Here is a 13,599-nt window from a genome sequence, read left to right as displayed (position 1 = left end):
CCTGTATAGTGTGTACAATAGTAACTTTGCCAGTAACTGGTGTTACTTTCCTGTGTATAACTGCAGTCTCCAAACTGGTGCTACTGTCCTGTGCATAACTGCAGTCTCTAGGGACTGTTGTTACTGTCCTGTGAATCGCCGTAGTTTCCAGACTGGTGTTATTGTCTCGTGAACAACTAGTCTCTGAAAGCTGCTGCTGCTATTGTGAACAAAACTCGCTCTACCTACGGGGACTGACAATCATGCGGGCGACGGGCGCATTGGAACCGATTCCCTTGTTCATATCACGACAGAGCAGTGTCCGTCAGTCGGCGGACCGGCCCGGTATCACGATATCACCAAAGGTCTGCTTCACACTGACGTAAACAGAGTCTCAGCTCGCTTAGTCGTCTTCTCCATAACACTTCCACGTGTTGAAAACATCTCATAGTGCGTGCTTAGTTATATTTACGGGCAACAAGAACAGTGTGCATTCCGAGTGCAACGTGCGGTTTTTATTGGACTTCAAAGGGGATGCCCCTAATCCTAAAGAAGGTAACAAAGGCCGGTCAGTCACATTCACCGGAACACGGTTCTGCGACTTGGAATTTTTAACAAATGTAGCATTAAATTTGGAGCTCAATGTCTGACCTTTGAACGCGCGACATCCGCCATCCAGTTCCGGATAACCATGAGAAATTCCGGAAACATTCGTATGGATACGCTCGCGAAAGAAAAAAATCCACCGTTACAGGACGATGAAATGTTTCGCTGAACTGACAGTCGCTCAAATTGTAGTCGACGAAATAGATGTCGCTGAAACATAGCATTCGCTAAAATTGATAATCGCTATATTTGATAATCGATGAACTTGATAATCGCTGAATTGCCATTCGCTGAAAATGGTTCGCTCAATTGACGTTCGCTCAAATGACACTCGCTAAAGTCGCTCGCACCGCCGGAACACGTCCCTTAGAGGCTGGAAGCTCAAAAAGGCTCACCACAATAAAGGGAGTGAGCACTCCTTCACGGGATAGAGTGCCTGGTATCCAAATAGCAGATATGTGGAAGTTTCCAAACTTGCTTTCAAAGCACAGTTACATTGCGCCACAATAACAAAATTCCAAAGAAGGCAGCCTGCGACCAAAAGCCAGGCCATCACATCACTGAATAAATAATAACCAACGGTAATCCACAATTCCGTTGAAAACAAACAAAAAAAAGCATTCGCCTGAGGGACAGAAAATATGTTACAATCTGTCTCACAACACACAACACTCAAAGCAACACCGGAGAAAGAGTCTAAGCCAGACCACTTGAAAAGCCTTCTACTCAAAGGTGCACGACCCAAATCTTAGCTAATTGGGGGCTACGGACGCGTAACCTACAGGGTCGTTTGCGGGCCCAGACCTCTGTCGTGGACCTCGGCGAATCAGAAACGAGGACCTCCCGATCGTATCCCTCCTCGGCATATTCTCTATATAGAAACGCAGCTGCGCTGAGAACTAAGGCAGCCGTGAACCGGTAGCCCAACACCCAAAGACACTAGCCGCACAGTGGGCTACCGTTGCTCAAAGCGCCGCCTCAAAGCATATGTCCGGCATTCCCTTCGGTTGAAAAAAGCATCTTTTCACACACCATATAAATAGGAAGTGTTAGGACAGCCTCTGCCAGTATTTTCGCTGTCATCAGATGCTAAAGAGAGCTACCACCGGCTGTGCATCCCAAACGTTCCCCTTCACACAGTACACGCCCCATTTAGGTCTCAAGACTCTTTTCACTGCTTACAACTAGCTAAGATTACTAGAATATAGCGACTAGCAATCACGACTCTCTATCTTTATCAGTCGTTAGTGGCTCCCCATCCTTTGGTACCTACCTCTTTTCCCCTCTTTTCAATCGCCTGCCAAACTCCGCGGTTATCGCTCCATCAGTGACTCTCTCAGGCTTTAGCTGCCCCCTCGCCGTAAATCGCTGTTCTTGAATACTCTCCAATCCATTTACTGACAAGTGACAGCTGCTCTTCCCTATCTCAATCTCTCCTCTTTCTGCCTGCAGTATTCATCTTCTTGCCCTTCGCCGCATCAAGCCACTTTCCCTGCCGTCCTATCCTTTGACCCTCTCTGTACCCTACCCGCTGCCCTCTATCTACCCTTCCCTCCCACCGTCCTACCCGCTACCCTCAGCGGCGGTGATCTCCCCCAGGTCGACCACGAGCCGGGCGCGCAGTTTGAGAGTCTGCGGCTGCTTGTTCTCGCCGGTGACAATGGTGTTTGTGTAGCTGTAATGGAGCAGCAGGGCAGCGGAGCAGCGGCCGCCGGCGGCAGACGGCAGGGGCGTCACGGGGACACGGAGAGCCACCTTGTTGGCCTGACGCCACACGACGACGCTGTGGGCGGGAGGGGGGGGGGGGGGTATAGGGGGTGTTATAGGGGGACACGGAGAGCCACCTTGTTGGCCTGGCGCCACACCACCACACTGTGGGCGGGAGGGGGAGGGGAGGGGTGTTATAGGGGTTGTTATAGGGTGACTCTGACTCTGAGACACTATATTACTGGGGGAGGGAGGGGTGTAGGGGCTGCTATAGGGGGACACGGAGAGCCACCTTGTTGGCCTGGCGCCACACGACGACGCTGTGGGCGGGAGGGGGGGGGGGTTATAGGGGGACCCGCAGAGCCACCTTGTTGGCCTGACGCCATACGACGACGCTGGGGGAGCGGGGGGGGGGGGGAGTGTTATAGGGGGAGCCCACCGGGCCACCTTGTTGGCCTGACGCCACATCACTACCACCACCACACTGTGGGGAGGAGAATTAGAGGAGATTTATCCGAGGCCATTCATTATATCTGATATCTCAGACAACAAAAACTGTAATATCGAAGTCCTCGAATTACCCACAGTGAGTATCCTAACTACCCTGAAATATTATTTAACTTTTCAGAGCACTCGCAATGATGCACGTTGATACGATTTTGACACTGAGCCACCGTGACAGACCCTAACCTGAGAACAGTCCTGAACTAGACGACCTCCCATTGAGCCCCCTGACTCCCGAGACAGCCCGCTGGTCTGTATGCTACCTCTGACCGACAATGGGACCGTCCCTGATCTAGACGACACTTCTATGACCGCTCTGACCCCCACGATATCCTTAATTGACCTGACATGGGGTCATCCCGGAACTATCATAGCACCACATGACCCAAATACGGCCGTAAATGACCTCTGACCCCGCACGACACCGTTAGATGACCTCTGACCTGGGGTCGTCTCGGAACTCGGAGGAGCTCGGCGCGTCGTCAAACTCGGCCGAGTCGTCCCGGGGCGCCAGCACCACCTCAGCGACGGGCAGAGTGAGCTCAGCCGTCTGCTGAATGTCCGGCTCCACTCTGTGGGAACAGAGGTCAACAGAGATCAACAGAGGTCAACAGAGATCAACAGGGTCAAAAGGGGTCACCAGGGGCCAACAGGGGTCAATAGTACGGTGAAGGTCAACAGACGTAAGCATAGTCTAACAAAGGTCAGTGGAGGTCAGCATTGGTCAACAGAGGTCATCATAGGTCGGCAGAGGTCATCATAGGTCGGCAGAGGCCATCATACGTCGGCAGAGGTCATCATAGGTCGGCAGAGGTCATCACAGGTCAGGAGAGGTTAACAGTGGTCAAAAGAGGTCAGCAGATGTCAACAGAGGTCTACCGTACGGAGATTAGTAGATTTCAACAGAGGTAAACAGAGTTCAGCGGGCGCGGAGGGCAGAATGGGCTAGTCAGTCTGCTGAGCGTGCGGCTCCACCCTGCAGCGAAGGTCAGAGTTCCGTGAACCGTGGGAATTCTCACCTCTGCAGTGTGACCGGTCTCAGCAGAGAACTCTCTTGGTGTTCGGGGTCTGGGTTCTCACCTCTGTAAGGTCACCAGTCTCCGCAGAGAACTGTGTGAGTTCTCAGTTCTCACCTCTGCAGTGTGACTGGTCTCTGCAGAGAACTCTCCTTGTGCTCACGGTCGGGGTTCTCACCTCTGCAGTGTGACCGGTCTCAGCAGAGAACTGTGTGGGTTCTCACCTCTGTAGGGTGACCGGTCTCATTAGAGAACTCTCCTTGTGCTCGGGGTCGGGTTCTCACCTCTGTAAGGTCACTCGTCTCAGCAGAGAGCTGTGTGGATTCTCACCTCTGCAGTGTCACTGGTCTCAGCAGAGAGCTCTCCTTGTGCTCGGGATCGGGGTTCTCCTGCAGTTCCTCCTCGTCGGGCTCGCGGTACTTCTCAAGACGAATTGTCATCTGAGACACACAATGACACGGTTTCTGTGTCAGCATCAGTCGTAGATCGCTGACACCTATTATGACATGGCGTCAGGTGTCCGTATATCAGCGGTAGGTCGCCATCTGACACTTCGCAGCAACACAATAGCAATGGTCGTTTACCACTTGACACACAGACCACACTGCGTAGATACTGCGTTAGCCGATCACATATCTCGAAAACGCCAGGACCAGCTCACCGGGCAGGTGCTGGGGTTGCCAAGGGTCATCATTGGGTAGACAAAAATAGGTTGCTGACTGCTATACTGTCACCAAGAAGATGGTGGTTTGGATGTGATTTTCATCGGGTATTTGGCAGGGTCTGATATTCTTCTCATCGGGCAGGATGACGGGTTGGGTAAGGAATGATTCTCACCGGGTAGATGGTAGGGTTACTGAAGGTCAACACGGTCTCAGTCTGCTGTCCCACCAGCAGCTCGCCGACAGACAGAATCTTCACGTCCGGTACGTGGTAGCTGGCGGCAGTCAAAAGGTCAGGGGTCAGAGGTCGTCTGTCGGCCGGATTAGGTCATGTGGGTCAGCGCAGTTCGACGAGCCGATCCGAGTTCGTTCGCAACTCTAGATCTTAGGTCGGAAACTGAAGTGAATCAAATAATCAAATTTCGATCCTAGAAATATGCCTGGGCCGAAAATATTTATTTCCACAGAAAACTAAGCGACAGCACCGAGCATATCATCCCAAACGAAGACTGCTACCCACTAGGCGTTGAGCTGGATCCTGAACTTGATGCTGATGCAGCTGTACTCTGGCTTGCTGAGGTTGTGGTCGCAGTAGCGGCAGCGCATGGAGCGCTTCATTTCGGCGTGCTTGTGCTGCGGCTGGAGCCGATCCTGGCGCTCCGTCTGCAGCTCCGGGAACGCCAGACGCTGGTCCAGCGTCGTCACTGGGAAAACAGGCAGACATTACTGCTGGAGGAACGACAGACGCTGGTCCAGCGTCGTCACTGGGGAACAGATAGACGTCACTAGGGGAACTTATAGACAGACAGAAACACATCACTGGGGGAACGCCAGACGCTGGTCCAGAGTTGTCACTGGGGGACAGACAGACAGACAAACATTACTACCGGGGGAACGACAGACGCTGTTCCAAAGTTGTTACTAGGCGAGAGATACGGGTGTGCTGTTACCGGGAGACACGTCAACTCAGTGGCGACGGTAAATGCTGAATGACTCTGGGATGAATCGACTTGGGTGTTTGAGATCACAAGACACAGAAATGCAATATCTTAAAAAATACACTTAAAAAGTCATACGCATTAATAGAAATACATACGTAAAGTACGTATCAATAATATCACGATTTCTACCAAACACTTAAATTAGCGTCGAGACTGATAACAACCATCGTAAAGTGTCTACGATTTTTACTACGTGAATTCAGCTACGTTTGTAACGAGATAGTTGTCGTTTCGCTCACCAGATGTCAGTACGAGCGGCTCGGTGAAAGCCGACTCCGGCAGCGCGTCATCAGCCTCGTCAAAGGGCTCGGCCGCCATCTCCTTCAGGCTTTTAGCGTCCAAGTCCTGGGGAGGGGGAGGGGGTATTGTATTCGTAGGGTCAGTGGGACAGACGGCTCTGCCATCTCCGTCAGGCTTTTGGCGTCCAGGTCCTGGTATGGTCACAATATGGGTGACTGAAAGATGGACAGGACAAAGTAATCAATACTATCTTCACTTCATACACCATGCCATTTTCATCACCGTTCCGTGCTTCTATCCTCAGGATACTGAAATCCTTCTCCTCCACGCCGCAACCCCCCTCCGGGCTGGACAGGCAACTTTATCTCATGCGGGCTACTCTCTTGGAGCGGCAACGCTGCTTCTGAGGGAGCGCACCCCGTAGCCGGGTGCAGTGAGTGCCTTGGGGCTGGGTGGCCTGTCCTCTGGACGGGCTCAGCCCCGGCGACTCACTAGGGTGCCTGCCCAGACCAATGCCTCCCCCTATATCCTATCATCCTCCCGGCTCTGAAATGGTCTCATTGGACCGAAAGGGCCTAACCCAGTGGTCGGCAGGTCCTCCGGGGTCGTGCCCCCTTTTTTGGCGCCAGGCAGGGCCATTACCCCCACCTACCAGACCCCATTGGTGGTACAACCAGGGTTACTGAAATTCCATACTTTTCCGTGACTCTTTGGGTACCATATCTGCGAGAAACCGCAGGCCCCTTCCCTTGCGGTTTCTCGCAAATATCTCAAAAACGTTGGCACGGAGCGCCACCATTTTGGAACATTTTATCATACATCGTTTCTGCACATGTTGTGAATATTTCAGACCAGAGTCACTCAAGGTCAGGTCACCAGATCATGTCAAGTGACCTCACCTCAGTAAAGACTGCAACGCCTGTTTTAGCTGCATTGAGTAACAGATCTCTTTCAAACTTTCAGGAATTGATAAAGGCAACAACATGTACAAAATTTTTATCTTGGAGATTTGATGTCGGTGACCAAAGTTCAGGTCAATTTCACGCCCTCTCCCATTATCAATGGGAGAGGGCGCAAAGTCAATGGTAGAAAATTGAAAAGCGCCTCTTTTGGACCAGTGTCATTCCTAACACTGTGACACTCTTATTTACAAGTAAACATGACCGCTGAACCGGAAAATTGCACCTATAACCCCACTGTATGTCCCTGAGGTCATTTCAGGTCATGAATGGTATCTAACAGCTATTCGCTAATAACTTTTGATAAAGGCATCCCAGAGCGATGAAAATGCCTTAGATGTGTTCAGCTCGACGATACGGATCGACTGATGTGCAACAAAACCTTCGATTCTTCTCGACGAGAGGAGCACGATGCTGATAAAAGTGAGCTCTTGCAAGTTTTGAGTGAAAGTTATTTAAGAAAAACTATCAGCAAGCAACGTACATTTTGGCAGTTTTTGTCTCCTGCAGGCTAAACTATCTTCGGTTGAGTCTGAGGGCAGGCATCAGAAAAAACGTTAAGAAAGCTATCGAATGCGTTTTTCCGCAGCGCTGTAGCTCTATCCTTTCCTGAGCTATAGGCCAGTTTGTCGAAAATTGTCAAAGGTTGACCTGGAAATTGGCGAAATTTTACGTTCGATGACCTCTGGTGACCTGACCTTTGATTTGACCTAAAAGGTGACCATAGTTTTTTCTTCATCATTTCTTACGCTCTTTCGATCGCCGACTACGGCGTTTCGCTAGTAACCCAGGAGCCAAGTTAATAGGGGGTGTTTAACCTCCATCTCCAGCAGGGCGTGGAAATCCAGGAGCCCCAGCGGGGCGCGGGTTAACCCCCATACGTATAGGGGTAGCGGGTATTTTTCGAGAATAGGTCACGTTAAAAGGGTAGGACCACGAAAAAAAAAAACTGTACCATCGAGCCGATCATTTTTATCTGTCCTGAAAATGGCATGACCTTAACCCGAATAACCGTTGATTTGTGAGATCTTTCTTGAGATCATGGCAGGCCACAAAATCTCACTTCAAGAAGTTACAGCAGGACCCGATTAACTCGGCAGTTGTTATTGACCTATGGAAGGTCACCCAATGACCAACGACCTTTAAATTGGGTAGCAGCGGCTGCTTATCTTCACGGGCAACACGCTCAATTTTTCTGCAAAGCTCCAGCTCAGAGACCGAGATGCTCAGGTCAGGGTGCAATGGAAGACTCCTCTCCCTTGCGTTAGTGACTGTGAAAACGCCAATAGACGAGCGCCGGCTAGTACATGACAGTTACTTTCCACGACTGTACGGAATGGTGAGCAGTTACATGAAAATTGGCATGCGCCAGCTAATCAGTTCATGCTTTGTGCGTTTGACCTCGACTAATCTTTGAATCCTGGGGCACAACAGTTACGATGTTTGTCCCATCAAGGGAGCCGTCAATTCTAAAAAAGATGAGGCTTTCTCAGAGGCCCTCATTACCCCCCGCCGAAGGGCGCCATTACCCCCAAAGGGGGCATGCCCCACCATTTGCCGACCCCTGGCCTAACCCAACAAAAATAAAACAAACATGCCATTTTCGCTTGATATATCATACCAGTAGCAAGTAGCAGCACACAGTCCTATTCACATATTTCTACAGCTCAGGACCCATCTCTAAGCCCAACTCCGAGCAGCCGCACCCTCGCACAAGAGGAAGCCCATACAGGAAGCTGTTGTACACTGTAGTGTCAGCGCCTCCATTCCCTTTACCAACCCCAGTGGAAGGTTGTCAGAACCAAATCCTTTATCTGCCCGACCCGCCAAGCAGCTCTCCTGTCACGGTATAATGCAGCCAGGCCCAGGGCACTAATCGTCCCACCCCCTGACCCACCTTGGCTGTAACCAGGGAGCGGGACGGCGGCAGACCGGCCTGTTTGCGGGTGGCGCGCGCCATGGCGCCAAACTTGCCCTTGCCCTCCAGAAAACGGCGCGTCCTGATGGGGAAAAGAGAGCGAGGAGCGTCATACAGCGGGATTCATAGAACAACATGAGCTCATGAGCACATCACAGAGAAGTATGAAGTGCATTACAATCATTCCCTCGCCTCCAGCTTGACCAGCTTCTTCGATGTATTTAGCTCAAGGCAACTTAAATTCTATCGTCTTGTCTATCTATCCGACGTCTCTATATGACGTCTATCATCTATCTTCACAGTACCAGACTTCCTGGCATTTGTAGGATATCATGCCCCCTGCCCCGGCCACACTCACTTGCCCTGCTCCGCGGCGGACCGCTCCAGTCCTCCCCCCCCCCCCCCCACACACACACTCACTTATCCTGCCGGCCGTATTTGCCCTACTCGGCTGCGGACCGCTCCTCTGCCCTCCCGGTCCCACTCACTTATCCTGCCGGCCGTATTTGCCCTGCTCGGCTGCGGACCGCTCCAACACGGCCAGCGCGCGGTAGTTGTCGGAGAGGGTCGTCAGTCGCTCCGAGTCCGGGTTCTCAAACTCGGTCCACGTGCCCGACGCTGCCGCAAAACAAACGTCGCATCTCAGAATATACAAGGGTGTGTAACTTTGTGCAATAACGCAAGGTATTATTCGAGGGTTTGTTCAGAAGTTATGATCACAAACAGCACAATGCTTATAAATTCTCGAGCTTGTCTTCCCAATTCTGGAGCTTGTTTCCGCTTAACGTTCCAGTTCGTTCTTTCACAATGATTAGCCGAACGTGCGCAGGCATCTGATTTATTATTTTATAGATGATTTATGGATGAGATGCTTAGCATAGTGCTGATAAACACACTGGCCAAATGCTGACAGACGTTTGGGTATCTATCATAATCAATACCGCAAATTGGTGCAATAGCTTACCGCGACGGTCCCTCTGATCTGCTAGCTACCAGAGTATTATAACGATATCAAGCGATTATATGATTCAATATCGACCGACGACGCTCAGATATCGACAAACGTGCTCCGCAATTAAATGACGTTGGGGTAATACTGACCGACGTTCTGACTGACAATACTGACATTCTAGTGAAACACTGACCAACGTTCTGACTAACGATACTGACATACTAGTGCGACACTGACCGACATTCTGACTATAATACTGACATTCCAGTGACTAGTAATGAGCTACTGACCGACGTTCTGATCGGGCAGCTTGCTGTCGCGCGATGTCCAGCGACAGAATCCGCAGGCCACATAGTAGACCTTCCTGGGCACGATCTTGGTCGGGTCTTCCATACTCGGAGCCTGAGGAACAGAATGCCCTCTGTGAATGCATCATTGATGATAGGCTAGGGAATAATGCTACTCAGTGGGTGTGTTGATGAATTTAACTGCACATGCAAAGATCGAAATATCAATTTGATGTATTGGTTACTTTCATTTGATTCATTGATTATTCATGCAAGTCATCTTTTCTGATGGTTAGCCCCATACTCAATGATGCCAACTATTTGCATCATTTGAAATGTCTGGTCTGATAGACAAGCTTCATTTACTCTAATGGGGTTTCTTCTCCAGCCTGTATAAAATAAAGAATGGCAAAAAAAAAACAAAAAAAAAAACAGTGCATTGCTTAGGCTAGAAAAAAACTTACTTTTCATGAGGTCCGGTCAGAATAACAATCAAAAAGTTATCTGCAGTGCCATTTACTAAGCAGTGGCAGTGATCAGTGGCACAAGATAAATCATTCTTCTTTTCATGAATTTTGGGGTATTTATTACGAGCGAGCGAGCGCAGCGAGCGAAGCGAGTCTTTTCAATATAACGGAAAAATCTCAGTATGAGCGGCCCGGCCCGGCCCGGCCCGGCCTGTAACGCTTTTGAGAGGCTTACATCTCAGCAACCGCTGAACCGATTGGCCTGCGGTCTATTTTGCTGGGTAGCCCCATCCCTTCTACCCCGTAATTGACTACTTTTGATACACCTCAGTGACCGTCGTGGCACGTGCCATGTGAAAAGTCAAGGGTGTTCAAGCTGTTTTGCAAAAGTAGTGATTTTGAGAGGCTCATAGCTCAGCAGCCGCTTGGGCGATTGACTTGCGGTAATTTTTGTAGGGTAGCAGCATCCCTTCTACCAAAAATAGGATACCCTCGATGCATGTGGGTCACCCCCAGTGCACGTGCAAAATACAACAATAAGAGGTGCCAAATTTGTTCTCATTTCAGTAACTCGGTAATTACTGGGGCGATTTCACTGAAACTTGGCATACAGGTAGGCACCCACTAGGCAATGCATTCCCATGTGTTGCGGTTAGGGTGCTACTGCACGTGCGCACGTGCAGGGGGCGTTTCCAGATCTCGAGAACGGCTGGGCCGATTGCGCTCAAATTTGGTACACGGTTGGGGACCGGTTAGTAGGGTGCCGTGCAAAAGTCATTTTGGACCCCGTTTGCACGTGCGCACGTGCAGAATGCCGCTTCCGGATCTCAGGAACGGCTGGGCCGATTGCGTTCAAATTTGGTACACCGCTAGCGACCGGTTAGAGGGGTGCTTTGCACAAGCCCGTTGGAGTACCCTCTCGCCCTTCTGCACGGGCAGGGCTCACTATCTCGCTCGCTCGTTCTTCGCCCAAAAGGCGTTTTACTGGTTGTATTTTTCAGGGGAAGGGATATCATTGTTTCCAAACCTTCATGTGTCAACTTATTGTCCCCAACACACTGTTAAAGGTAGTGTGCCAGCTTTCTTGGACCATATGGAGTTAATGACCCGGATAAGGAGAACCGCATTTTTAGAGCTTATCCATACCTTCAAAACTAATGGAAACGTCTTAAATTCTTCAAATTTTGAGTACCCCAGTGCGAAATTCGCCCCGACGGGTTGTCGGTCGTACCCCAACCACATTCCACACCACTATGAACAATAAATGCACACACTAAAATCGCTATTACCGATAGGCTCATCCAATCGAGTTTCGATAAACCCGTTCATCATCATCTCCTGCGGTTTCGAACACGCCTGTTAGGTGGCTTCTGATGCTCGTCGAGGTCGGAATTTCCAAATACGCGTGGTGCGTCGGGCCGCGCGATCTGACTTCGGCCAAGAAAAATGCGTCAGCTGATCATTGTCATTTCTGCCACTTGCGTGTGGTGAAATGGGGTCATAACTTAAGAGACGGCTGTTTCATATCAATTATTTTACATAAAATCATATTTCAAACCATAAATTAATGTCTGACAGCCAAATTAAAGAAACAATACCAATACAGGCTTACAGTTTAAGTTCGACATTGCGTTGTCTACGATTAGACAGCTGAAAACTCATTCCCGTACGTTGTAACTCTATAATGACCTTTGCTTATTGTCACATGTGCGCCGCATTCGCGATTGTTGCCGACGCCTGTTTGCAGGTCAGCCCACTACAGTTGTTATACATATCGAAAGACCGATAAACTTTTAGGCAAAAAAGGCACTATTCCAGGCCCATTTTTGATTTTTTAGCGATATTAGGTAAAAACAGAAGCTTCTTATCCTAGGAAAAATAAAATGGGAAATCATTGGAAAGTGGCACACTACCTTTAAGTTTTACATTTAATTTTGAGCGTGATGTGCAAATGGCAATTTTAACAAAGCAGAAAACTGCCGAATTAACAACTGACTACCAATGACCAATGACCCTGGAAAGAATCTCAGCTAGGTAGGTAATCAAACTTTCAGCTGGCTTAGAAGTTCCATTCGGACATGCAGCTACATTCCGCACCTGGATGCTGGTGGCCCTGGTGGAGAGGGTGTGGCCACAGGAGGGGCAGTCCTTGCAAGTGGAGCAGCGGTTCTTTTTCAGCCCTGCCTCCACATTGGACATCATCTCCAAGCAGCCACTGCAGTACGTCGAGTCCATCTGGGGAAGAATGCAAGTCACAGGCTGATGCCAATACTCATAATCTAAGCTCATGGATAAATGCAATCGATGTGTGCAAAGTAAGCCTGTCATCTTTTCACACACCAACATCAACAATTAAGATAAATTACCTCCTGCGAGACGCAGTTTCCACATCTTATCTTCTGGCAGTGCCGACAGAAATAAACTCGGTAAATTGGCTTCAAAAAGCCGCAGGAACATAAGTACTTAACACGTTCAGAAAGAAACGCTTCTTGCACGTTTGGTCGCTCCATGTCTGGGTATTTAAAGCCACAACAAATCACAGAAAAATAACAAACTGTTATCTATATTCACCACAGGGCTGTCTCATCCCTATCTCCGTAACGTGTCGTGTGCGACCAATGACGTCACGGCATTGCGGCGTTCTGATTGGGCGGCAGCTCTGAATCGCCCGACTGGTGGTCCCCGCTCGACAAGCGCACGTGCGCCGACTAGACATTTGTAGTGGCATTGACGGCAGAAAAAGTGAGGTAATGCAGAGCTCTGAATATACTTGAATAGAGTCTAAGCCGTTAGTAATACGTAAAAACGTCAGATAGGTTTCTTGTTCGTCTTGATTTGAGCTTTTATGTGATATAACTTTTACCTTAGTGTCGAGGTTGGCAGCTATGTGGGAGAGCCCTAAAGTTGGGTCATTTTCCATAGGATTGCATTACAGCCGTCCGACCCTTCGTACCAGTGACGTCACGGAAATCGCTGCTTCGGCCTAATGAGCATACCTTCTATATAGGGCCTTGTATTCACCACGCCCCAACCCACTTATTCAGCAGGCAAAGGGACTTTGTACATATACGGCGCAGATGTTTCAATCAGGATGTCTGTGCTAAAACGCAGACAGCTTCTATATTCCACAGCCCTCATAAAACTATTTAACATATTATGATTCTGGAAAAATTGTTGTTTAAATCATTACATTTTTCATGTAATCCAGTACTTCCATTCCAAGAAAAATGTTTACAAGTAGAATTTCTAAGGAACTGAACTGAGCTACGTGATTTGAATCATCAGTTCCTGTCTTATGAAA

At 49.5% G+C, this 13,599-nt stretch overlaps 1 protein-coding gene across 1 annotated transcript; it reads right to left on the bottom strand.

The window, feature by feature from the left end:
• Window positions 1–427: 427 nt before the first annotated feature.
• On the bottom strand, window positions 428–12,889 carry LOC122369081 (dynactin subunit 4-like). Its single transcript, XM_043343485.1, has 11 exons — window positions 12,665–12,889; window positions 12,396–12,533; window positions 9,835–9,946; window positions 9,081–9,210; window positions 8,572–8,674; window positions 5,715–5,820; window positions 4,995–5,178; window positions 4,650–4,749; window positions 4,143–4,252; window positions 3,240–3,368; window positions 428–2,368 (listed from the first exon to the last, which is right to left on the bottom strand). The coding sequence occupies exons 1-11, from the start codon at window positions 12,806–12,808 to the stop codon at window positions 2,149–2,151; spliced, it is 1,476 nt and encodes a 491-aa protein (XP_043199420.1). The 5' UTR covers window positions 12,809–12,889; the 3' UTR covers window positions 428–2,148.
• Between the last annotated feature and the right edge of the window lie 710 nt (window positions 12,890–13,599).

This window comes from Amphibalanus amphitrite, unplaced genomic scaffold, assembly GCF_019059575.1.
Source record: "Amphibalanus amphitrite isolate SeventyFive unplaced genomic scaffold, NRLGWU_Aamphi_draft 001005F_arrow, whole genome shotgun sequence".
NCBI lineage: Eukaryota > Metazoa > Arthropoda > Thecostraca > Balanomorpha > Balanidae > Amphibalanus > Amphibalanus amphitrite.
This window is presented reverse-complemented; position numbering and strand designations above follow the sequence as displayed.